This window comes from Zosterops lateralis (assembly GCF_965231275.1).
Source record: "Zosterops lateralis genome assembly, chromosome: 4".
Taxonomy (NCBI): domain Eukaryota; kingdom Metazoa; phylum Chordata; class Aves; order Passeriformes; family Zosteropidae; genus Zosterops; species Zosterops lateralis.
Genome location: NC_139765.1, coordinates 12,614,360 through 12,640,599, shown reverse-complemented (window position 1 = coordinate 12,640,599; position 26,240 = coordinate 12,614,360). Strand labels below are relative to the sequence as shown.

Genomic DNA, 26,240 nt, shown 5'->3' with positions numbered 1-26,240 from the left:
CTCTGCCAAATCCCGCATCCCCCAACACGGGGAGGCACCTCTGCTGCCTGCGGAACCTCTTTTCGAGGCGGCGGCAAAGCGGGAGAGGGGCAGAGAGTATAAAATATTAAATATTATTTAATTAATAAATAACACGCTGTTCCGTGCTCCTGTAGCGTGCGGGGGCAGAGGGGAAGGAGCGGGGGCTCTGTCTGTCCCCCGGTGCCGCTCCCGCCGCGTTACATAAGGCGCAATTCCCGGCTCCCTCGGGCGGCGCAGGGGATGCGCGCTCCATGCAAAGGCAGCCCCGCGGGAAGCTCCAGAGCCATTTCCCAGCTCCTGACGGCGGGGCCGCGCTCCCCGCGGGCTCGGGGCGCCGCACGGAGCCAGACATTGCGTCCATTACATAACACAGCCCGGCCGCGGCCCCGGCTGCGCCGCTCACATGCGCCGCGGTCACATGCTCACACAGCCCGTTAAATCGCTGCCCGGCCAAAGGCGATTACAGCACGGGGAGCAGTTCTAAAGGTGGAAGGCGCCTTGCACTCGCCCCATCCCTCGGCACAGCGGCTGCCCCCGGGAGCCGCCCTGGGCACCGCTCTGCCCCCTCCTGCTCCCAGCGCTCTCACCCAAATCACCCTCCTGGCACCTGGGAGGAAGCCTGGGGACCAATCTCTGCTGTCCAATGCGTGGTCACCGCAGTGATCGCAATCCCACACAATTCCAGGAGTGTTAAGGCTGGAAGGGACCTCTGGAGCTCGTCCAGTCCAACCCCCCCAGCCTTGGTGACAAAGGAACGCGTCCAGGTGAGTTTTGAAATGCCTCCAGTATCATCTGGAGGGATTTCCTGCAAACAAGGCAGGTGGTATTTGATAATGGATATATATTGGCTGTTGGGGATAAAACATGCTCCTCCTCTTGTCAAAGCCAGATGCCCTCCAGACAAGGGGATGCCCCTGCCAGTGTCACCGTCTGTTGGTTTGCATCCCCACAGGTATGACAGATATAAACATTTCCACAGGTATGACAGCCAGGGATCACAGGAGTGTGGGGTTAACACGTGGCCCAGGTCTCCTAACCAACACCCAGCTCACTGCCTCAGAAGGTGGTAGCCACTCCACCCACGCTGGGCAGCAGTGCCTGTGTGCCACAGGCACGTTTGACGGGGTGGGTGCTCCAGACAAGCCCTTCTGCTTTGTCTTTTGTTGGATGACCCCCTTGGGTTGCAGATTTTTGGAGCCACCTTGAACCAGAAATCCTCCTTCAGGAGAACAGGCATTGCAAATCAAGTTGGCCAACACAGCAGGAAGAGTCTCTGGAGTCTGTACAACTCAAGAAGTGGCTCCTTTCGTGTATGCCAACATTTCAGCAAATTTCTAAAAGCATTTTTTTCCAATAGAAGCCAACTTCAGAACAAGAATTTACACAGTAAGCCAAGCTTAATAAATTAATTTTATTTTTTTTTTAAGACTTCATGCCATTTTTTCCCCAACAAGTCTTCATTCACAAAGCCCAGGAGCACGCTCCTTGATTTAGGGAGGAGAAGACGGGCGCCCTGCCAACCTGCGAGGTTCTGCACTGTCATAATGCAAAGTCCTGCTTCCACTTTCAGAGAGACCTTCTCTCAAGGTGAATCACTCAGTCCTCTGGAGAGGAGCCCGAAACGGGAGTGAGCTTGTGCTACTTAAAAGTACCCTGTGCTGCACTGACACGTGCCCAGGGTGGTGGTACCTCCCTGTGCAGAGCAGCCTGTCAGGGGAAACCTCAGTTCCCTTCCCTTGTCCTTCAGCAACCCTCCTGACCACAAAAAAATCTAGAATTACCAAAGTTCTGGGCCTGAACACAGCGCTCACCCAGTCAGAAACAAGCATTAGGGCAATGTATCTGTTGACCCATCTCAGGAAGAAAAAAAAGCTCCCCCAGGATGGCTGTTGCTCAAGTCAGATGGGCAGTGAAACTTGTTTTAGCTGCACATGTGCATTCCTAGCAGGAACGTGTGTGAAAGAGCCCCTTTGTGCAGGGCTGCAGCTGCCTGGTGCTGTTTTGCCACCTCCTGTGGCTCTGGAGGCCCCTGCTGGAAGATGGAGCTGGACGGGCACGGCATCGGCAGGGGCAAGACAGCAGCCACTTTTCAGCTGTGAAATTAAGAGCTGACAATCGTGCAGAAGAGGCTTGAGAAAACTCTTTTAATTTACTCTGATTTTACTACCTCATGGTTCTTTCAGGGGGCAGAGCCCCAGCTGGCTCAATAGTAAAATCACACTGCACAGGGCTTAGCAGGAAAACAGACAGATAGTGATCAAAGTACTGAACTTAAGACACAGAAGCCATAAACTGTGGGGTAGATCAAAAGAAAACATTATTCCAGCAACATTTCCTTTCCTGCTCCCAAATAAAGTCTTTCTTCAGCTAAAAACTAGGAAAAAAAATAGAGAAAAAGGAAAAAAAATGTGCAAAAATAGGAGAGAGCTAGTTTAAAGAGACAAAGGAATTATTTCTTTAGTTTTAAATTGTTTATCATTTAAAAAATAGGTTAAATCCATGATGAATTAAAGTATATATCAAATAGTTGACTTTGTGGGAGTTTTTTTATTTTTTTATTTTTTTTAAGAAAAGGGAAGTAAAAGACCTGCATTTAGAGTACCCAGTATGCTAGAATTTGCTACTGAGTTAAAACAAGCTCTTTCAGTATCGCATGTATGGAAATAATCTTTTTATATAAACAATTTCATCTAAGTCAAGTGGCTCCCTGCAGACCACACTGGGGACAGCACACCCTTCTCAGCAGCCTGGCTGAGCATCAGGTGGGGCTCCAGGAGGAGCAAGTTCAGCTGCCACCCCCCCAGCCCTGTGCCCACACACAGCCAGCACTGCTCTCACCCGATGCCCTGCACAGGCAAAAATTGGTACCACTTTGCCCAGATTTCTGCAGTACAAATTACTCATTTAAGTCTAAGCACACCCCAACCCCAAGTAATCTCCGAAACTTGCTGCTCTGACTGATGTTTTGGGGGTTTTGGGTTTTTTTCTTCATGAAAACATTTCCCCACACAGAACAAAAGTCCAAACTCAAACAGTAAAATCTGAAGTTTTCACAGGCGTGGTGTTATTTGCTGTAAGAATACTTAAATACGATGGAAAAGAAGAAATGGTTCAACTTCCATTTTTAAAACAGCCCTTTCTAAGTTGTCATGGTTGGTTTTATTGTGAGAATTATCATTACTACAATGAAGTGCCAGGAACAACCAGGGCAAATTTAAGAAAGACTGTGACATATAACCAGAACAATCCTCTGTGCCATCCTCGGTGAATTTACTGACCAGCCCACACTTTATTGCTAGCGGTGAATTACTGCTGTTAACATCCTTTGCCTCACAAATGCAACCGAGTTAATGTGGGTCTCCCTGCAAAATTAAGAATACTCCGGCTGCACAGTCTGTTCTCCAGGAACATTTTTTTAGCCCCTTTGAAAAAACTGTAAAAAGAAGAACTTCCCAACGATGTGCAGGACTTCCAGCATTTGTTTAAATGCAAAGATTTTCATTTTTAGAGAGCCACAGTCAAATATTTGTATATTTAGAAGAGTCTGGTTTCTTAAAATGCTGAACTGCGCCCAGTAGAGCGGCCTGAGAGGAACCTTAGAGCTGGGAACCTCTAACTGGTCACAGCTGAGAAAACACCTGGTTCAAGGGAAGCTTGTTGTTCCTCTGGAAGCAGTAAGGAGTCTTAAAACTGAAAGACCTGAGAGTCAAGGTTATCTAAATTTCTTTTGCAGCAGAGACAGGCAGACTGGTATCCAGCCCTACTGGATAGAGGGCTAATGGGACACAAATGCTACTGTAGACAGCTAGAGTCAAAAAATCAAGTTTTTTGCAAGAAAGAGGAGAAAAGTAGTAAAAAATAAAGGCGGGGGCGGGGGGGGAGGCGTAAAAAGCTTGCAGGGGAAAGGAATATAAGGAGACTTTGCTGGTGTAACTGCTCAGCAATTGAGGACAAAATGTTTTGGACAAGTCTGCCAAAAGGAATTTGCAGAGTGACAAGGCCCTGTCCCCAACTCTCAGTGACAGCTCTGTACCTGGAGTTACCAACACCCATCCCACCCTGCTGAGCACATTGCCCTGTGCCCCAGCTGAGGGCCAGCAGTGCCTCTTGCTGGCACCCCTGGCAGCAGAAAGGATCCCCTCATGGGAGCTCTGAGTATTCTGGTCTTTTCCCCACAAACTCCGGAGGTCAGGTAATCATAAATGAACCTGGCTTTTATTTCAGTAAATAAACACATGTGTAATTCAACAAAACATATTTCAAACTCTAGGATTTGTACAATAAAACTGGAAGAACAGACACTCTAAATACTCAGAGTAATCCCAAATAAACTATTTGTAATTAAAAAATCTCATGATTTTCAAGCCAAATCTCGTGATTTGTTTGTGGCCTGACTCAGGGTTTTCAGTGCTTGGGGCTGGCAACTCTGACTAAGCAGGGATATGAAATAAGAGCGAGAGTGACTGCCTGCCAGGCTTCTGTTTTCCTGGGACACAAGACAAAGCAGCTCTGACAATTCCAGCTGGCAATACCATCCAGGCACTCCTCCAAGGCCAAACATGCTGGGTAAAATCCTCATCAGACCAAAAAAAAAAAAAAAAAATCCTATCAGAAGCAGTTTCTGTGGTTGCTTAATAGCTGTTTTCCAAAGTTCAATATAGCATATATTTTCTTTTTCTTGAAAGGGGGAGAAGGGGGAGACGGGCCACATTACAGACTAATCCCTTGCCAGATGTCATTAGTGATGAAGTCCCTTAGAAATTACATCAGTTTGAAACTAATCAGAAAACAGTGAGTTTCCATTTTCTCCTCCTGCCTGGCTAGACAGAGACCTTGGGATCAGCTTTCATCTACAGCCTGGAATCAGCCCTCCTCTGCCTCTTGCTTGGTGTGGCAGGGGTGTTAAGCAAGTAATTGCAACCATTAAAAAGAAAAATAGCTCACTCGCTCCTGCTCCCCGTCCCTGCCGAATACCAGCTCCTTCATTAGGCTTCCCAGGAGCACTCTGCAGGAGATTCTCCCTGCTCCTGGTGGAGGTGGGTGCATACAGCTGTGGCACACATCTCCAGCCACCACCCCTGCACGCTCCTGGTGATGCCAAACTGGAAGCTGTCTCTCTCTCCTGACGACCTCAAGTGTACCCTCACACCTGGTAGCTGCTAAGACAGCCTGCACAGGGAGTGGAATCTCATTTCCACCCCTCTGCAATGCCCAGCCCTCCCTCTACCTGCTCACAGGGTGATGGATGAGGATCAGAAGCACAGAAAGAGGTCGAGTAGAAGGGCCTTGCTGGTTCTTAGTGCTTTTGCTGTCGCTAGTAAGGCAAGAGCATGCCCCATCCTGGTATCTGAAAGGGATGTATCTTTAATTCTTCATGCTTGGACTGACTAGACCAAAACAATATCACAAACTGATGTTTTCTGTAGAAACTCAGTGCCTGAAATGCATTTCTGGATCGTAAATCTTGGACTAGAGCAGTTTATGTAATGCCACCTATTCACGCTGCCCTAAGTAACCATAACTAACCATTCCATTATAATGAGTCCATTATCCCCTGCTTTATTGTATTTTCTCTTAAAACAGAGATCAAAGGTTTGGATCTAGTGGCATCATGCCGATTTCATTTTTATTACTGGCTCCCTAGGTCTATCATAAATATTCATTTGCCATCCTTAATACAAGGCATTGAATTCTGCTCACTGCTATCTCTGGTGCAACTGCAAAGTACAAACAGGGCTGTTGCTCAAACATATTAAATAAAGCAGCAGCAAATTTGTGATAGTCAACAACAACAGCAGCAGCAACAACAACAACAACAACCCCACCCAGAAAACAAAAGAATCCTTTTTCCCCTTCCAAGGAAATTCAGACTCAAAGAAGACATTTTCTCTTGCCCCCTCCACGACTACTGCAGAGATTTGACTGCTGTGGGAATTGAGCTGTGCAGCAGCAGCAGCAGCTGACCTGCTCCCATAGACAGGAGATGTTTCTGAAAAGTCCACAGTTGCCACACTGTGGTCTCTGCGATACTGCAGCACTCTCTGTGCTTCCCAGTAAGAACTGTAACCATTACTTGGTAGTGGTAGTGAAACTGCTCATCAATGTGGCCTTTTCATACAGGAATTAATTCTGAAAAGAGAGTGGGAAGCATGTGGGGAGAAACATCTTCCAGAATCCTAGTCAGTAAAAAGGTTTATGCAGTTTTATTCTCCTAACTCTGAAAAAACCTCATAACCATCCTAAACTTCAGGGTGCCTGAAATTTGTTTCTCTCCTGTGTTCCTCTGTGTTCCTTTCCCCCTCAATGTAGCTGCTGTAGGTTTATGGAAACCCCCGTTGCATGCATGTCAATTGCTCCCGCTCTGCAAATAAGCACAAAGGCTCCTTGGGATGTCAACTGGGCACTTTGAACAACCAATAATCACTAAAATTAGGGTGGCCATGGGAATTATGTTTTTCCTCCTGTTAAGTAACTCTGAGAGCATTAACACATATTCTAAACAAGACCATCTACTCCACTAAGAACAAAACAATATGCTAAGACACTGAATGAACATTCTAATATTTATCTTCTAATATAACTCCACCATGGAGGTAAAAGGAAAAGAGAAGGAATAGGAATAAATAAACTAAAATAAATATTTTTATTTATGCACATGAATCTATCCTCACACAAAACTCCACACACCTGAAGACATGAACCATATGATAAAACTATTGATTCATTTTACATATTAACTTACAACATATCTTTGGTCATTTACCTAGTCCCTTGCCAATCTAGGATCTGTTAGAGCCTTCCACTAAATTCATAAAAATCTGCTTTATTCATAATTTAAAATATAGAAATAAAACAAGTCAGGGAGAAAACCTTGATCCTGATGTCTTCATGATGTAGAATTTGATTCAAAGAGCTATACTGAGCATGGAATTTAACTTCTGGATGTACTGAAGTCTTTACTGAAATTCATCTCACCTGTATTCAAAACAACAACAAAAGAAAATCTCGTTGCTGTTGTTCACAAAAAGGATCTGATCAGTTCCATAAATATTGCACCTGAGTAAGGTGAGATGAATCATTCTCAGAGCTTTAACAGTTTCATTTATTAAACAGCTCTCTTCTCTTGCACTCTTTTTTAATTTGTTTTTAACAAATAGTAATATCAATAGAGAAGGATGTCAAAGAGTTTGCAAGCAGTTAAGATTTTCTTGCTGGTCTGCTCCTCTTAAGAAGATCACATCCATAGGAAGGAGTTTATGTGAAATAAGAAGGGCAAACCCCCTTTGTCCCCTACACTGTGTAAAGGGGGAATTCCAGAGCAGAAATTGGTCATTTGAAGTTCAGAGCAAGGAAAAAGCTACTCCAATTTTATTGGTTTGGTTGATGCTGTTTAAATCAGTAGCTACAAAAAATATTTCACAGCATCAGCTGCTCCTTTAGAGGAGAGATGATGTGTGTGAGAAGGGCAGATGATACAAGTTCCAAAATAATTTATCAATCAGGATTTGGGGCTTAATATTTCTGAAAGAAAACTGGATAACAACATACCATATTCTCAAAATTTTATAAATATAAGCTGCTGAGAGACTACAATCTTTTGGATGAAATGTGTTAACAACCATGTGTTTTTACAGCCTGGGCATCCTGCCATTAGATTTGTTTGTGACTTGAAGAACAAACAAAGGAAAAATAACCAAGGTTTTGAAACAAAAAAGAATAAGTACCAGAGAGCAGTGAACACCACTGCTCACTGAACTATCACCTGAGACAGAAGTACCTTTGGATCTCTGGAGATACATTATTTGCATCATGGTGAGTTGACAAATATGCATATTAAAGAGAGGGCAAAATCATGACTGCAATGTAGTTAGGTCTGTGTTCACTGCCCCTGCAGCAGATTAAACTGCTCCTGCCTTTCACTAGATCAGGACCTGCATTTTGTAGGATGTCAGGAGGGCTGTCTCCTGAATTACTTGTCTTTGATACACAACTTTGATCTTGAACTAAAATTCTTGTCCAGATCAACAAGAGCAATGCACTCTGCCTGAAACTATCCATAGCAGAGACCTGTGTAAGTGCCTTACAACTGGCCCAAGCACAGTGGCTTTGAACAGGCTTCTGAAGGTGACACAAGCAGGTGACGTCCAAAGCTGGAGCAAATCTCTAGGACCTGTTATTACAGGAAAAAAAATCCCCTTAACAATAACTCACACTTCATATACCAAGTTCTCACAGGTTTTTGCATCAGCAACAAATGTGCGTGATCAAAAATCCAGCAAAATATCTGGAGGCTGTCCAGCAGCATTGTCCTTCAGTCCAGAACAATGCACATCACAGGAGGCGTAAGAGGTACCCCAAAGATGAGAGATGCTAATTCAGAATATTCTGGTGGATGCTGCCTGTCACAGCCCCAGAAATGTGCAGCAATAACAACACAACAGTGGCTGATGGCCCGAGGCTCTGAGCACTGTGTCTGACAACACCTGGCTAGAACAAACAACACCATCACATCCCTCCTGGTATCCCTTTGCTTAATTATCCCAGCTTGAAGCCTAGAGGGGGAAACGTGGAACTGTGCTCGTTTGTTTTCCTGTAGGTTTTCTCTCTTTTGTAAAATGTCAGTGCGTGGGTCTAATGAGAAATTACCACAGTTTAAGGTTCTGACCACATCCAGTGTTTAGTCTTGCATATCTGAAAGCTCTGATGCCCCTGCCACTGCAATTACTGGCTCAGAGGATTTAGGGCAATAGCAAAGCTTGAATCCTCTGCTGCAATGAATTCCTGGAGGCTTTGGTTCTGCAGCTGATCACCACCTTCACACAAAGCATCTCCACGACTGAGGGGTTTGTCCCATTTGTGTTTGAGTTTTTACTCATCATTTAACTCCCATGACAAAGCCAAACAGCAGTTTTTTGACCATACCAGAAGTGCTGGTCACAACCAGGCTGGCACTGCTGAAGGTAACCAAACATTCTTCCTCCCTGCACCTCCACTCCCTCCCTGTGAATTGGCTTTCGAAGAAGTGAGTTTTTAATGCAGGATCCTGCAAAAGTGTCTTTTATCAGCTAGAATAGATAAGTGATTTTTTAAAAAATTCAGTACAAATAGCACTGAGAGTACATGTTCTCTTATGGTGTTTCTGACCCCCTATCACCTTGCAGACACACCGAGCTTAGTGAGGAGAATGGCCTGTTGACAACAGGGAAAAACAGGCCAGTGCACAGGTATTTTTATATATCAGCACAAATAAAACTGACAGCAGAAACAGGGAAAAATTAAATGTAATTCTTCAAAATGCCTGCAGTCTCACTAACCCAAAATGTGAGTAGTAACACAAATAAAGGAATTTGGATCTCACTCTCCCATTTAAAATAAGCAATTTTTTTTGAGGTATGATGCATTCAGCAAGCAACACATTTTCGGAATTATTCTCTTTTTCCTCCCTCCTTTTTTTTTTTTTTTTTTTTTTTTTTTTTTTTTTTTTTTTTTTTTTTACCTACAAATGCTGTTTGTCTGAATGCTGCCTAATTTGCCCATGGAAATAAGTCAAATCATCTTGAAAAAATGAGGCTATAGAATAGAATGCAGTTTAAGCTGAGAATGTCTCTGATTCAACAAGCTGCAATGTTGAGACACTGTAGTGGTTCCCAACAAAATCTCCTGGCTTCTAAAACCCATTGAGGCCATTTACCCCAGCAGAAAAAGACCTGCAGCTCCCACGGGCCTCAGCTTGACTGGTAGATCAATACAATAATAAACTGGAACTATTGCTTTTGACAATCTCACTGGAGTTTTGTCAACAGCTCCACATGAAAAGATTCCATTTTTCTGGCACAAAATGACCAAGAGCCAGCAGTGGCCGCATTTGGGGCCAAATCTTACAGGAATAAAATACATTTATATTTCCACCAAAGCTGTACTGGTGTTTTCATATGTATATTTGGTGGTGTTCCTGCAAACAAAGGGGAGAGGACAGCTTACATTTCATAGCTTACATGTCATAGCTTACATTTCATATCTAAAGTGGAATGCAGAAACATTAACCCTGCAAAACAAAAGGCCACAAAACTACTACTATGATTTTAAATCATGAACTAGTGCCAGTGTCTGAGAGAAAACCAACATTTTTCCTGAGTTTTTCCAAAAAAGGCAAAAAGTGCAACTACTTATTTCTGACAATTAAGCAGCTTACAGAGTCTTTGTTCTACTGACACTTAAAAATGCAGTTCTCAATTATTTATACTGAAGTTCAACACCTAAAAGAGGAAAAAAATTACAAAGTGTGTGCTCTGCAGCACAGGCACCCATTCCTGAAGGGTTCCATTAATTTACAGCAGTGTTTCTAGAGGAGCTGCCTTAGGGAGGGGCACGCAGGCCTGGATTCTGCCACATTCTGTAATGCCCTATCATCCATTAGCACATCTGATCAGATGTAATATATACATGGTGGCAGAGAGGATATTTTTCCCCCAGAGGTGCTGACCTGATTTATGAACAGTTGGGAAATCAGAAGGTTGTCCATACCCAAGGCAGCTGGACTGAGGCAAGAAGTTGCTGTATGAGCACCATTGGGTCAAGAGTTCAACAACTTTATCCAATTCACTGAGGAGGGTTTAATTTAAGCTTCTGAATCCTCTTTGAAGCTGCTGGACCACCCTTCCTGGCCCACCAGCTCTATTGTATGGACAGACACTTTAAGCAGGGCAGCAAAGTGATGTAAGATTTTTAACTGCTCCAATCCTTTGCAAAAGTGAGCACACATCAGTCTACATCTCTCAAGTGCTTTTGGAAATGTTACTCAGATTCAAACTGAGGTGTATAAATAGGTCTAGAGGCAACATTCACAGAGAAATTAAATTGATATCAAGCACTACAGTGAAACACAAAAAAAAAAAAAAAAAAAAAAAAAAAAAAAAAAAAAAAAAAAAAAAAAAAAAAAAAGCCTAAATAAATTCAAAAATCCCAGTCCAGGACCCTTCTGGTTTTGCAAAATGGGTATATAAACAGACACCAATTCTAAACCCAAATAAAGATGGGGCAGATCTAGTCCAAGCATAGTCCTTTTCTGTCTCTCCTGCTTTTCTTCTCAAATAGTCAGTCTGAACCACACTTTAGATAAATACATTTAGATACTACAGTAGCTATCTGAACAGAGGCAATGTGAGCTCCCTCCACACACTGCTTTCCCCAAGTATTTTAACACGGTTCTGGAAGAGAGGGGCTGTAGATCAGGTTTCACTCCAGTTAGTGACCTGATCAATACAGCCTGGGCTAGGACTCAATGCAGAACTCCCAGGAGATTGCAATAATCACCCACAATTACTTATGAGAGCCAATCAATGGCCAGGAGGTTTTATGTGTCATTTATATACCTTAAATCAAACTTCTGAAATTGAACTTTGATTCCCAGTACAATTAGATGTGCGATGCTGCAAGACAAGGCACAAGTGAGTGCTGCCTCAGAGGCTGACTGCAAGGAAATCCAAGGAAGTGGAGCCAGGAGAGCACCAGAGACCTGAAACTCAGCACCAAGGGAAGCTGCAACAATAGAGTTGACATAGTGGATGCAGGAATAGGTATAAAATTCATTAAATAAGCCCCTACTCCTATTTTGCTTCCTGTTCCTTCAGCAAATAACAGAGGCTACGATCCAGTGCTCAAATGAAGGACAAAGACAGTAGAAGGTGCTCAGCAGTGGGAATTAATGTGGAGAGGAGGAAGTTTTATTTCATTATTTCATCCTTCTTTCTCACTGTGAGAAAGTCTGCAGAAACTGGAGGTTTACCATTTCTGTCAGGTTTATCACAGAAAATACAACTGGATGGGTGATTAGCAAACTCAGGCTTCCTGTGAAAATGTCTCACATCCCTCTGTAGCTTTGTTCTGGTTATGATCATTATGTGTGTACTACTATTTTTTATTTTTTTTAATATCTGCATACCATAGTTGAATAACTTTGCAGGCAGTGAGATCACAGCTCAAAAAAAGAAGGGAAACATGCACACGAGGCTATTCATTGTGCTATTTTTACTGTTCTGAAGTCCATGGCATTGAACAATGACTCATAAGAGTAGCAAGCCAGAGAAGCACTTGCAAAGCATATCCAAGCTTGTTTATTCATGTATTTGTTTGCACTGATTCATCACATTACTCAGTGTAAAACCAATGGGACTCCAGAGGAATCACGGTGGAGAAATTCTGTTTACAAAGAGCTTCTCCACCCACCATGCACCCCCAAGATGGGGGAGATAACAAGGGATTTGGGAATACACCTCCTTTACCCACTCCTGAAAAGCAGAGCCTTTACAGACTGATGGAGCACATTCCCTTTGATGGGAATTCCCTCCCTCAACTCTGTCTCCCTTTATCAGCACCTACGACAGGGTACAAGGAGCAACTAAAATAAGCAAATCTTCTTGCTTGTTTCAAGTCCTATATTAAAAGTGTTGCCTTTTTTCCTCCCCTGTAGTCCAGAGGTGAGGTTAACTTATGACGGGTCTGTGTAATTCTTTTGGAGAGGTTTGGCAAAGGTCAGTTACAAAAGCAAATTATTTTTCCCATGTGATGCAGTGGTGTTATGCACCCAGAATGCTATTAGAATAAATATGAATAATAATAAAGAATAATAATATCTGCTTCCCCTGTGAAATTCTTTTTATGACATTAAAAATAATTTGTCTGCCCAGGCCTAACCACAGTTTTCTTCGAGGAGGAGGTGAAGATGGGGCTGGTTTCCTCTGCTTACACTGGTTACTTTTGCATAGGACAGGTCTGATGTCAGCACTGAGAGATTAGATGATAGCTCCGTGATTCATATTTAAGAGTGAATAATGCTGAAAGGATTTGGGGAATACCCAGAAATATGGATAAGAGGAGACTAGACAAAAGACACTGGGATCAGGCTCAGAAAGAACAGGGACATCTGACATCTGAATCTACCTACTGATAGCCAAAGGAACAGGCAAAATGAACGAGGCATTTGAAAGTCTTGGTTTTGCAAGAGAAATCTGGGCAATGAAGGTAGAGAGTACTGCAAGAAATAATTAGACACTTACAGAGTACAGACTATGTCACTTCTTCCCCAAACTGGCAGCTCTGCTTAAACATTGCAGATTTCCTTTCACACATTAGTGAGCATTAAAAAGCACGTGGAGTACAAAAGTCTGGCACCACAGGCAGCAGGGAAAAAAACTGTACAATTGCAATTAAAAATCTCTATATTCCCATTGATTTTATGGTAAAGTCGGGTATGACAAATGAAGACCAATCTCCAGAAATAGAGACTATCCAATATATAATAATTACAGATAGTAATACTTGCTACTGCTAATTCACTTCATCTTCCTTGCCTTGAGTCTTATCAAGTCCCTCACACAAAACTATGTAGAGAGTTTCTTTTGTTCCAAACCAACTTCCTATCTTACCACAGTGTTCCTAAGGCACCAGGTTATCTCTAAAACATGCACAAAATAGAAATCATGTCAGATTCTGTTATGAATACTGTGCTGTTAGTTCTATATTTAATATTAAAGGGATAGCAGTACCTCTTCTGCAAAGTTGGTTTTCTTGTCAAGCATTTCTCGTAAAGTTTGAAGGATTTTAATGCAGAGCTTTTCTTCTTTCTCCATTAGCTTCTTTGTGTGATTAATCAACCTGAAAGTAAAATATTAAAACCTAAAGAGCCCTGCACATTGTTGCTAAGCCGTACTACAATTTCTTTATGTAAAAGTTGCCCATCACTATATTTTTCCTCAAGGATAGGAAATAAAAGTGGTCAAGAGAAATCATATTTAAAAAGGAAGTGGGACTTTCAAGGTGTTGGGAGATTTTTGTGTCAATTTGCCTAACTTATTGCCCATAGAGAAGGCAGAATTCTACATCCACTTTTTATGAGGACTTCCAGATTAAGATCCATACTTGCTATTTCATCCTTCCTTTATTTAAAGGTAACCAGTGTTCACCATGCATCTTTCAAACTTTAAAAGCTACAACCTTTACACCTTCCAACTTCTATGATGGTTATAATATATTTATGATATAATTAGCAAATGGTATTCAGCCAAAAGGATTTCCAAAAAACCATACATGGAAGTGTTCAGAAATACAGACATTTGGATGAAACATAATTGTTGTTTACATTCACACAACCACTTGACAAGCCAGAAAACAGGGTCCATTTCTGTCTCCAGCTATGATTGTGACAGGAGTTTGGATTTCAGTCAGCTGAAGCCAATACCAGAAACAGCCTTTCTGTCTTTGTGCAGAACAGATCTGTGCACGGGTCCTTGCACTGGTTCCCACATTGCTGGAGAAATATTTGTGAAAATAGGAAGGGAGGAAATCTGAAGGCCTTGTACAGATTTGAGTTTGTTTTTTTTTCTTTTTGATGCTGGCTTCAAGCAGGATTTTGGACAGAGGACATGGGATAATCTCAAAACAATTTTTAAAAATTTTTTTCCAAACATATAGAGTATATTGCTATAATGCTACCTCTGCAGAATATGCAAATAACCAAGGAATCAGGAGAGCTGCCAAATGCATTCATTTCCCCCAAGTTATCTCTGTTTAAATTATAGTTTCTCAAGGGCGGGGAGGGCATCTCACTTGAGGACTAATAAAAAATTTGCAAGACTCTATTCCAATGCACAGACTGCAGATAAAACATCTAATAATTCAAGATCAGACAGGGGTCCCAGTGAAATGTATTTTCAAAGAGCTGTTGGCAGTTTAAAATAAAAATATCAATTTGCTGTACCAAAAAAAAAAACAAAAAAAAAACAAAAAAAAAACAAAAAAAACCAAAAAAAAACCAAAAAAAAAACACCACACACAAAAAAAAACCCACCACAACCCACAAGCCTTCAGCAGCCCACTGCTTCATTATGAATTCTTGAAAATTCTGCTATGGAAAACCTAAGTTTCTGTTGTAGATTTGGTGAAATGTAGTAGCAAAAGTAGCCCATTGAGAAAACAGAAGTAGGTTGAGGCTGCCACAATTTTAACAAGCCACTAACATCCCATTTCTAGCAGGCAAGGCAAACAACCTCTCTCTGTGCTCTCCAGAAAACAAAACTGCTGAGAAATATAAAATATGGAGCAAAATACCTCCCTTCAAGCTTTCATCAGTGAACTTGGACACCTGCAAGCTGAAGTCTCTGCTGAAAACCAGAAGTAAGTGCTGTTGAAAATATTAAAACGCTGCCATACTTCCCAAAGAAGCAAATAGGCCCCTCTGCACACCACTTACTTGGACATGAAAGCGCCGCATCTTATCCTGGCATCGCTGCCCTCAGGGAACAGGAGCTCTGGGCTGTGCAGCACATCCACCAGCACTGAGAATTCAGCTTGCATCATGGGTGTGAACTGCTGCTCCAAGGAGGACACCACGTCCTGGGGAAGACAGAAGAACGTAACTGCAAGAGAATTCCAACAATTTCTCCTCTGCACTAGTGCTCACAAAACCTGTGGCAACAGTCAGGATGATGGTGTGCTGGAAAAGCAATGCTTATCACATACAGTTAATTTGTCATCTCAGGTGTTGTGTCCTTGGTGTTTAGGGCCCCTCCAATTGTCTGGGTCCTGCTGTTTTCTTGGGTCATAAACCCCTGATGCTGTTTAGACTCTACATGCACAAGGTGATCTCCAGGTCATGGCAACCTCCAGACGCAAACATGACCCAGAGCCTCCAGTATCTCCTCTGCAGCCAGAACAGGAGATGTGGCCATAGAAAGGCAGAAAGGAGATGCTGCTCTGTGGAGCACTTTGAAGAGAACAAACTTGAATATTGTGTGCAGTTTGGGGCACCACAATGTAAGTGTCCAAAGGAGGGACATGAAGATGCTGAAGGGTCTGGAGGTGAAGCCACATGAGGAGTGTCTGAGGGCACTTTGTTCAGCTGGAGAAGAGCAGACTGAGGTCAGAGCTCACAGCAGTTCTGCAGTTTCCTGACAAAGGGAAGAGGAGGGGCAGGCCCTGAGCTCTGCTGTGTGACCAGAGACAGGACCTGAGGGAACAACTGGAGCTGTGTCAGGGGAGTGTTGGGGTGGATATCAGGAAATGGTTCTTCCCCCAGAGGGCTGTGGGGCACTGGACAGGCTCCCCAGGGAATGGTCACAGCCCCAAGGCTCCAGGAGCATTTGGACAATGCTCTCAGGCACAGGATGGACTGTTGGAGTGTCCTGTGCAGGGCCAGGGGTTGGAGTCAATGATCCTTGTGGGACCCTTCCAGCTCAGCTCATTCTGTGATACCTCCTACTCCACTCTGACTTCTATAGGAACCAAATACTGATCTTGAAGAGCTGAGCCTTCAGCCACCCCCACACAGAAGTGCAGCAGCTCCTCTCACCCAGCACTAAAAATTCACTGGGCCCATCTCTGGTGTTTTCCACATCAGGCCCATGTGAGATAACTGCAGTCCCACTGCTGCCCAAGCCATTTGCTATTTCTGTACCTGTAGTTTCTCTATGATATTCCTGTAATCCCAGGCAGGCCCACCAAGAGCTTCTTTGAAGCGAGGTCCACTGCGGGCTGACATCCTCCACCCCATGGCTGCCCTCTGCACCATGTTGGAGTGACTCTTCATGAACAAGGTGTTCACCTGGCTGTCCAAATCCACTGGAATCGCAATCCCACGGTTCTTGGCTTTAATAGGAAGGAAAAACACAAGACATTTACAGTGGCAAAAACTGGAAAATCTTACAGAGATCATGGCATGCAAAAGCCTGATCCCGTTGAAGTTAAGGGGCAGGGTGATATCACTTCAACAGTTTTTAAAAATAAGGATCCTAAAAATAAAGCCCCTTAAAAATAAGCATACCTAAGTGCTAGAAATCAGCCATAATCTAGTTAAAGAAAACAAGATGTACTACTTTAAATGAGATGAGGATCATTTCCAGTATATACTTTCATAGACACAGACATTTATTTTTAAAAACAGAATAAGTTTTCTACTAACTTGAAAAAAATCGAGATATTAATGAGAGTAACAAAAGTAGTATGTGTTATTATTTCAACCGTTAGTTTCACTCTGTTCAGAAGGAAATTCTGAAATTTTTCTTTCTAGTGGACATATGCACATTTATCCATTTTATCACAAGGACTCTCTGTTGCTTTACTGTGTATTTCTCTTGTAAAGACCTTGAGGAACCAAGTGCATACAAATTAAACTTGAAAAAGACTGTCTTCTTTTCTCTCTGGGTTTCCTATACTGTTACGGTTGTAAACCCTGGATTCCTGGATGGTGCCTGGATGCCACTGCAAAATATCCAGTAGTTAATAAACATCTGTTAGTCTAACTGATAGTTAAAAAAATTAATCAATAGCTAAAAAATGCCTTTTTTTTTTCTTTTTTAGACTTAAGAGGCAGGAAATTACAGTAGAGAGAATAAAAAAAACAACAAGGAGAGACTTGCAGGAATTCTTACAGAGCATCCACTATTAAACTACTATTGCATCCTGAACTGTTGGTAGAAAAGGAAGTTTGAAAGACAATGTTAGAAGGTATGTGCCTTCTCCCCCAGTAAAATCTGTGTTAGCTGCTACTTTCCATTCTAGTGGAGATCAGAGTGACATTGTTCTCTGGCTCAGCATGAGTAGTCTGAAATTCAACCAATAAACAAGAGTTTGCCCATCCCTGGAAGTGTTCCAGGCCAGGCTGGATGGGGCTCTGAGCAACCTGGGATAGTGGAAAGTGTCCCTGCCCATGGCAGGGGGTGGAGCTGGATGCTATTTAAGGTTCTTTTCAACCCAAACCATTCTGTGAGTCTGTGATCAATATCTCTGAAAGATCGGGTCATGTTCCAGTGATTAGGCTCTGTATGTCATGTCATTTCACTTAATATCTGTGGCACACCTTATGTTTAATAAAAACTTAAAAGTAAAATGGGGTAGTTCTATCCACTTGTAATAATGACCAATAATAAGTAATTTTTCGGTTTTCCTTATTGAAACAAGCTGAATTTAAAAAAAAAAACTTAGCCCAAATTGCAGCTCTGCACAACGTTTCTCTGAGGCATTTCCCTACCATTCCACACTAATATGCTTTCCACAGTGGGGGAAGGCATCAGAAATATTTCACCTCTCCCTCCCAGCTCTAAAACTTATCTAGCTTTATGTCCTGAACCTGTGAAGTCAGAAGATGCCCTTCTGTCCCAAACAGCCCATGCCTCCAGCCCCACAGGAGGATGTGCAGGCAGAGGCACCACACAGCTCTGATGAATGAAGGATGCAGTGCTGCCAAGCACAGTGAGTCACAGATCCAAGGCACAAACTTTTTCTTCCCCTCAGGACTAGACTGAAATGACAGCTTTTATTACAAACCTAAATCTGGCTGTGACACCTCAACCCCCAGCCTCAGAGACTATGGCAAGGGAGCTCTGTCAGGGGGACTCTCTTTCCTTTAATGGATTCCACAGGTTCAGGCACCCTTCTCTCTTCCCAATGCAAGGCTGGATCCTGGTGCAGGACTGGGGCTTCCTTCTCCCCATGGATCAGGCTGTTCCATTGGGACGGAAGAGAATTCTCTAATTCCATTTCTGGTAGGCACTTTTTTTTTTAAATGGTTGGCCACAGGGAATTGCAAAAACAATTTAGGTTAAGCTGAGAAGACACAAATTGACTTTTCCTTTCCACTCTCCATTTGTTTTGAAGGCAGGTTCATGATTACATGTAGAAAATGCCATGTATGGCTGGCCATTATTTCTAATGATTGTTTTTCCATATAATTCAACTGGGCTGTTTTTCAAAACACATTTACCCTGTTGCTGCCTACTTTACTAGGGAAGTTCATTAAAGTTCTGCCAGTGTGGGTAGGGTGCTGCAGCCTATTAATCCAATTTATTGTGTCCTAATGTCAATCACTGGAATGCTACCGGACAATGCTCACTTCTCAATTAAGTGGAATGTATGCAGAATCCTGATATATCGAAGAATAAATTTAGCAATGGGGAGCACGCTGTTCAGAGGAAGACCCAGACTTCTGCAGTCCTACAGATGCCATTTGAAGTTAACAACTTCCATCAGTGTCTGAGGAGCAGTCAAGGACTATGATTGTTCAAAGAGTTGCAACTAATTAAAACTATCACAAAGAAAACCAGAGAGAGAAAAAAATACTCCTTTGTTTTGAGCAGTTCTTACATGTATAATTCCATTTGTAATTATGATTTGTATTAGTTGTCAAAGGGCACTGTTGAAGTCTAAGCTATAAACAAAGCCTTTGTCTTCTTATTTCTCTTCAGCTTGTAGAAAGTTTATCTTTCATTTGTTTCACATTTCATTATTTAAAACAACATGAAACATATTTTTACATTTTGGAAAGCTGATGAACAAATGTGAACATAAATATTTATTTTTAATTTAGGTGTTGTAGGCTGCTTTCCTCTTCAAAATGTGTCAATCTCCCTTAAAGTATCAACATCAAATATTTAAAAGCATGTTTATTTTTGTTCCACTTAGAAATACTTTTGGACAGCACTCAAACTTGCAAAGTATGTTTAGAGCTAGTAGACAAAGGAGCCAAGAGGGGGTAAAATTCTGTCTTGCATCTGACTGGTGAACCTGGAAAAAGCTACATGACTGTCTGTACATAAGTATCCAGCAGGATATTTACCAGGATGGACTCGATGATCCTTGTGGGTCCCTTCCAGCTCAGAATATTGTATGATTCTCTGATGTCTTCAGCACAGGTAAATTCTGCCCTGCTGTGGAGGGCACATTCCAGGCTTGTATAGTGCCCACATCCCACCTAGGGCACTGTGCACAGGGCTAATTACACCCTGAATAAACAACACCATTTTGCCAGTGTCAGAGGAGATGGAATTTCTGGGAAATCTTTTAGACAACTGACTCTCCATCTGCTGCTCCCAATTATCTCTCAGCAAGAGAGCCAAGACAAGCCAAGACAAGCGAGCAAACACAACCCATGGCAATGGTAAGAAATGCAGTGCCACAAATTCAGCCAGGTCACAGCAAAATGCCTGCCTTGTGCTGGATGGCTCTGTGGGCACTCAGTGATCAGTGGCTTTCCTTCCCCTCACTGCTTAAACAACATAACAGTACTTGAAAACTCAAAAGAAAAGGGCACCATCAATGCCAAGAATGAAGCAAGTAAAAATGGAGGCACTCTCAAGGAGCAAGCTCCAGCCAAGTCCCAGAAGCACAGTCCAGCTGCTCCCAGAGAGGCTGAAATGGGCACAGGTGTTATTTTATTGAATTACCTGCATGTAGGTCTCTTCACAGAGGCACAGCAATTGGACCTATTTCAGGAATGCCTCCTGGAGCACTGTCCTTTCACTGTGCTGCTGCCTGAGGACCAATTTAGTCCTGAGGATTTCCAGGAAGTGGCCCTTGCCTGTAATTTTCCTTGGATGCCCATTCTTCAGAATAATCTATCTTGCCATAAAGAACCTCGCCATTCTTGCTATTTCCACCTACTGCTCTCTGATTTTAAATGTCACTCCATTAGCTTTTGCAGTATATACAGAACACACCATTAGCTTTGTGGTGGCTTCACAGCTAATTAACCCTGAAGCATCCCTGGTGTGGGTTTTCACGGGGACGCGCAGGCATCTGATCCCTAAGAGCCCCTCGAGGAGGAGTGTGATGGGCAGTCTGGGCCAGGAAAAAACCCCAGCTGTACCTGGCTGTGAATCCTTTGCTCTGCTCACAGTTTCCACCCCCTGGTAGTCGCAGACAGCTCTATCATGTTCTCCCACACTTCCCAGTTGTCACGTAACCGAGTGATGCATATTTAGTTCAATTAATTTTGTTCCATAAATCAGTCCCTCCAGCTCCTTAATCATTTACTGACTGCTTAACAAATGCATTTGGATGGAGAGACACTAATGCTAGAACAGCAAGACTTTTTAAGGGAAATAAAAGCTTTGTGTAGACAAGACACAAGCCTGCCAATCTTGTATCCTTCACCTGATATTTTTTCCAACAGAAAATCTATGCTAAAATATTTATCAGCCTCTAAAAAGATCATCATTGAATTTTTCTTGCAATTAGGGAAACACAAACAGTTAAAATAGAATAAAATATGTGCTTCATCTGAAATGTATTCTTCTTGCTGTCAAAAAAATAACAACAGGATAATTATTTTATTTGAACTAAAAATTGAAAATGAAGGTATAGCTTTTTATGAAATGGAAAAAAGATTTTAAAATTCAAGTGGGAAGTGAAATAAATGTATTTTCAGAAATGAAAAAATTGTTATATGAAAATTAATCTATATGGACATTAAAATACACATAATAATTCCAAAGAAGCAACAAAATGTGACCTAGATTTTATGTTTAATGTTTCCTATTTGTAATTTGTCAGGGAAAAGTAAAGGGCTTTAGAAGGCATAAAAGTATGGTCAAGAAGAACCAGAGGAGAGATTTTTTGGATACTGTACAAGGAGGTATTGGTGACTTCAAATTAGGGAATAAATATTCAACCAGAAAGGATTTCACCACACCTTCAGACCATCTGCTCTCTGTTACAGACAGCCTATGCTCTTTAATATATTTGGAAAAATTTATTGAGCCCCATTTAAAATGATGGCAGCTTATCTGCTATTCCTCCTCCCTCCACTTTCTCTCAGCCCCCTGACCAAGGACATCCTTCCAAAGTTGATTCCAATCCTCTGATTTACAATCTAAATTTATTTAGGTTATTTACAACCTAGTGTAATTTATGTCTGGTTGGGTTTGGGTCAGCACTGTCCTTCAGCTTAAATGTCTCTGTGACTATTTATCTTCTTAAGTACTTTTAAAGAGCAACAACACAGGTCTGTGTTTTGCTAGGCAAAACATGTGGGGGTTCTGAATTCCCTTCCTGTAACACAGTTCTCCTTTCCCCTGACCACCATAGCAGTGCTTCTTCTGTACCTGTTCCAGCTTTAAACTTAGGAAATAGCAGTCTCACAGGGCTCACCTCAAATTCAGTAGGATGGAAATAAGAATTCTCCTTTTGCTTCTGCACAACATCCTAGAACATAATCTGACAGTGACTAATGCAATTTGGCTTGCTAACAGATTTTTTTTTTTAAGGGTCTGCCAAGAGACACAGTGTAACAAAATGCAGGTTCCTATCTGGCACTGTTAACTCATCTGGGAAATTCCAATTATTTCATTATTGGTGGTCACAGCATAGGCACAGACAGACCACGTCCTTGGGATAGACACAGTACCAGAGGAAAGATTCAATTTTTTAAAACATAAGCGAGAAAACTACTGGATACTACAGAGACAAGAGTGTAAGACAACTGAATTTGCCCTTGTAACAGAAAAGAAAGCTGATGCTCAGAGGTGAAGATACAAGAATTGCTGCCTTAATTAAGAAGCAAAGACAGTTCTTTACATGGGTCCTGAAGGACTGGTCAGGAAAGACCCTGCTGCAATGCCATTTAGGATATGTAATTTAAGATATACAATCTTTGGTTGTGAGGAGAGGTGATATTCCCCAATCTTTAGAGAAAGCTGGTTTAAAATGCAGACTTTGAGACTCGCCTCCACCCTTTTTAACCTTGCAAAGATCATAAAATGCATGAACTGAAAGTCCTTTGATAATGAATTCATTTGAAATAAATTAAATGTTTGGATGTCTTATCTCCTCTATTTTCACAAAGATCTGGGGACCTTTAAAATATTTTTCAGTGGTTGCTATTTTACCAGGGAGATGGGAGTTGTTTTGATTATTCATTTTTTGGACTGTCTTTTCAAGCAAAAGCTCAGTTCTATGTAATACAAGAGAAAAGGGCAAAGTGATATATGTATGTGTTCATTCTCACCAGTGTGATAACCTGCTTCAGAAATCCATGTGAACAAGTCACACGCACACACATATATATCTATATGTATGTGTATATAGAGATAGATAGATAGATAGATAGATAGATAGATAGATAGACAGACAGATGTAATTTCACAGGTGTTTTATTCATGCCAAGCAGCCAAATGTTTCCTGGGCAATAGAAACCTGGTGCACATTGGTATCTGTGTTCCAAGCCTCCTGGGGCCACAGAGGGGTCTGCTGAAGAAGGGGAACAAGTCTCTGTGCTTCCTGCTGAACTGGAGGCAGGAAAGTGCCTGGAGACAAAGCATCAAGTGAGGCTTGAAAAGCTTATGCATTTTTTTCCCTAGTGGTGGAGTTGAAGTACCAGGGTTATAAGAAATAAGCTTCTGCAAGATATCCTTTTGTTGACCTGGAAGGTAATGCACATTCTTACAGTGCTCATCAGAAAGCAGATGTAATGATCTTAAGCTCTTGAGGCAGTGCTTGCATCCACCTGCCAGCAACAAACCCGGAAGCACTGAGCAGAGTATATGTTGCCTAAACTTGCTCTGAAGTGGGTCTTTTAAAGAGTGGGTCTGTCATTATATGGATCTTTGATACCTTGGGAAATCTGTGTATGATCTTTCTTCCCCCTGAGATTCATTTGTAAATCCAGGGCAATGACACATCAACAAAAAAAAAAAAAAAAAAAAAAAAAAAAAAAAAAAAAAAAAAAAAAAAAAAAAAAAAAAAAAAAAAAAAAAATTGTTCTTTCAGGTCTATACTACACTTACTTTGCATCAGAAGTCTTTGGTTCCTGCTGTAAATCTATCCAATACTCCATCTCTCTGATATAGGCAAAATCTTAGAGGTTTTTTTAAAGTCTTGCTGTGAAACACGAAGGCCCTAACATTAAAGCTGTCATATTCTCAAGTCAGAAAAGGGAAAAAAAGGTCAATATATACAGCCAGCAAAAGAGGTACAAGAAGGTTGTTATGTTTGTCTTATGGAAGATGCCTCTGGCTTCTCAAAGTGAAGCATCATTTTGGGCAAAGGAACACCCGACAGAGAAAGGCACCAGGCACCCACTGTAATCACAGAAGGGCCTTGGCTGTAAAAGCCTCTGGTTTCCTCAGCTGGGACAGTTTTTCCAAATATTTCCACAGAGAAGAGCAGGTCTCCTCCATTAACCCGAGCAAGACATGTTTGCCACCGTGCCTAAATGCACTGAGTAACACCCGCAGTTAAAATCTCCCTGGCCAGGCAAATTTTGCACAGGGGTGTGTGTTAAAAACTCTGCTTCTACTTCTTCTCCAGCTAACTTGCTCTTTCAGGAAATCCCCCTCACCTCTTCCCTTGCTCTTCCCTTCTGCACTGCCAAAATAAAATAATCAGTACAAATGCAGCAATTGTCTGACACGACACAATTTTACCATGCTGGATATTGCTGTGAGTGATGAATCCCCGAACAGTTGTTATGATATGGGCAAGGAAATCAGCAATGGGGATGCTGTGTGATTTTAGGGAGCTGCTGTGAGGCTGCCAGCCCATGGCACCCCAGGGGCTCCCAGCCTGGTAGTTCCTGCTGCTGCTGCAGGGCAGTCCCAAAGGAGGACACGGAGTGATGCCCTTCACCAGTAGCTCAGCTCTGCTCTGCCACGCCTGAGAGTGCCCAAGGCATGGCTGGGGGCTCATGGGTGGGAAGTCAGAGAAGCAAGAAGAATCCTGGACCCATAGGACAGCACAGGAGCTTACTTTAAAAAAAAAATCAACAAAACAACTCTAAACCATCTCCAGAAAAAAGAAAACAGAATGAAAGAAAGGATTGTAGTAGAGGTAGAAATTGAATTCCACAAATAGGGAACAGAATCATGTATCTGAAGCAAACTCCAGACATCAGCCATTCCTGGACCCCCCAGAAACAAGAGGCACACAGAAGCCTGCCCAGCAAAACCCACCAGCCCTTTCATGAACTGGCACACCTGGCATGAAGCTGGATCTGCCATCCCTTTAGGGTGACCCATGGTTTCCCTCTCAAGCTGCTGTGCGGACAAGTTCAGCTTGGCTGTCTCAGCAGGGCAGAATCATAGAATCATTTAGGTTGGAAAAGACCTTCAAGATAGAGTCCAAGCAGTAACCTAACAGTGCCTCGTCCACCATCACACCAAGTATCTAAGTGCCACATCTACACATCTTTTAAACACCTCCAGGGATGATGACTCAACCACTTTCCAGGGCAGCATGTTCCAGTGCTTAACAACCCTTTCCATGAAGAAATTTTTCCTAACACCCAACCTAAACCTCCCCTGGTGCAACCTGAGACCTTTTCTTCTTATCCTAGCACAGGCTCCCTGGGAGCAGATAAAGCCCAGAGAGAGCCTGGCCTGACTCATCCAGCAATCAGCACAGCTCTGGATCGCTGGAAATTGCTGGGAATTTTTCATGCTAGAATCAGCAGTATGATGTGGGCACGTAGCCAAATGGAAAACAAACCCACACTCAGATGCCTCCAAACAGCCTCATCTTGATGAGATAACACAACGACCTCTCTCAACTAGAATTTGATTTTAGATGCAGCTCTACAGAAATGAAGAGATTGAGCTGTCTACAAGCACATAGAGGGCATGGTTGGTCTCAAATCTACTCTCACCTGCCCTATTTCTCCCCTTTTTCCCAGACTCCCAAAGGAAGTATTTTATTGATGACTGTTTCCAGAAATGCCAGAGAAGAGCAAGGACATAAGTGTTAAACACACAAACAAGAATTTGTAGAGATGGAGCTTTATGTGAGACTATAGTAGCTATAGAATAAAGGAAATAAAATGTCTTCAACTTCCAAAGTTCCTTTGCCAGATGGATGCATAATTAAATCATTTGCACAACAAATTAAACAATTGAAGGTTACTAAATTTTTAGGTAACTGCTTATTCACATTCACACAGAAAGTTAATGAGATGTTTTGGCTAAAATGTTAAATGATACTTCTGTAAGGCTATTCCAAAAATCTAAATTTAGAGTTGATTGTTACAGTGCTGCAGATGGCTCTGGGACCCTCTCATATTGTTTTACCATTATTTATTAATACTTTTTAATAAATGTATCAACACCAGAATTTAGCCAATTTCTATGTATCTCTGCCTATACTCAGCTTTCATTCACACTGAGCAGAATCTTACTCTACAAGCTATCAGCACCACTGACTTTTGGAAACTACATTGAATAATCCTTTATTCTGTCACAGCAGAAGGCTTTAAAATCATATTTACAGAAATTTAACTTAATAAACTTTCACCAGTCTTAGCTATGTTCTGGTGAAGAATCTTTTTTAATGTAGGATAAGAAATTTATAAAACATGCATTTGAACAGGGATGTTTTTGCTTATGTTGTGATTTAATATCATACCTTGTTTAAAAGTTAAAATAATCAAGAGTTTCAACCATCAAGTTAAAACTAATGGCTGA

The 26,240-nt window shown here is 42.1% G+C and overlaps 1 protein-coding gene across 3 annotated transcripts in view; it reads right to left on the bottom strand.

The window, feature by feature from the left end:
* ITPR2 (inositol 1,4,5-trisphosphate receptor type 2) overlaps positions 1-26,240 on the bottom strand; it is a 241,136-nt gene that overhangs the window by 97,162 nt on the left and 117,734 nt on the right. For all 3 annotated transcript variants that reach the window (XM_083859206.1, XM_083859207.1, XM_083859208.1), the window contains 3 exons: positions 16,472-16,662; positions 15,269-15,411; positions 13,566-13,674 (listed from right to left, as the gene is read on the bottom strand). In XM_083859206.1, coding sequence (XP_083715332.1) covers positions 13,566-13,674; positions 15,269-15,411; positions 16,472-16,662 — 443 coding nt within the window. The remainder of the gene's footprint in view (positions 1-13,565; positions 13,675-15,268; positions 15,412-16,471; positions 16,663-26,240) is intronic.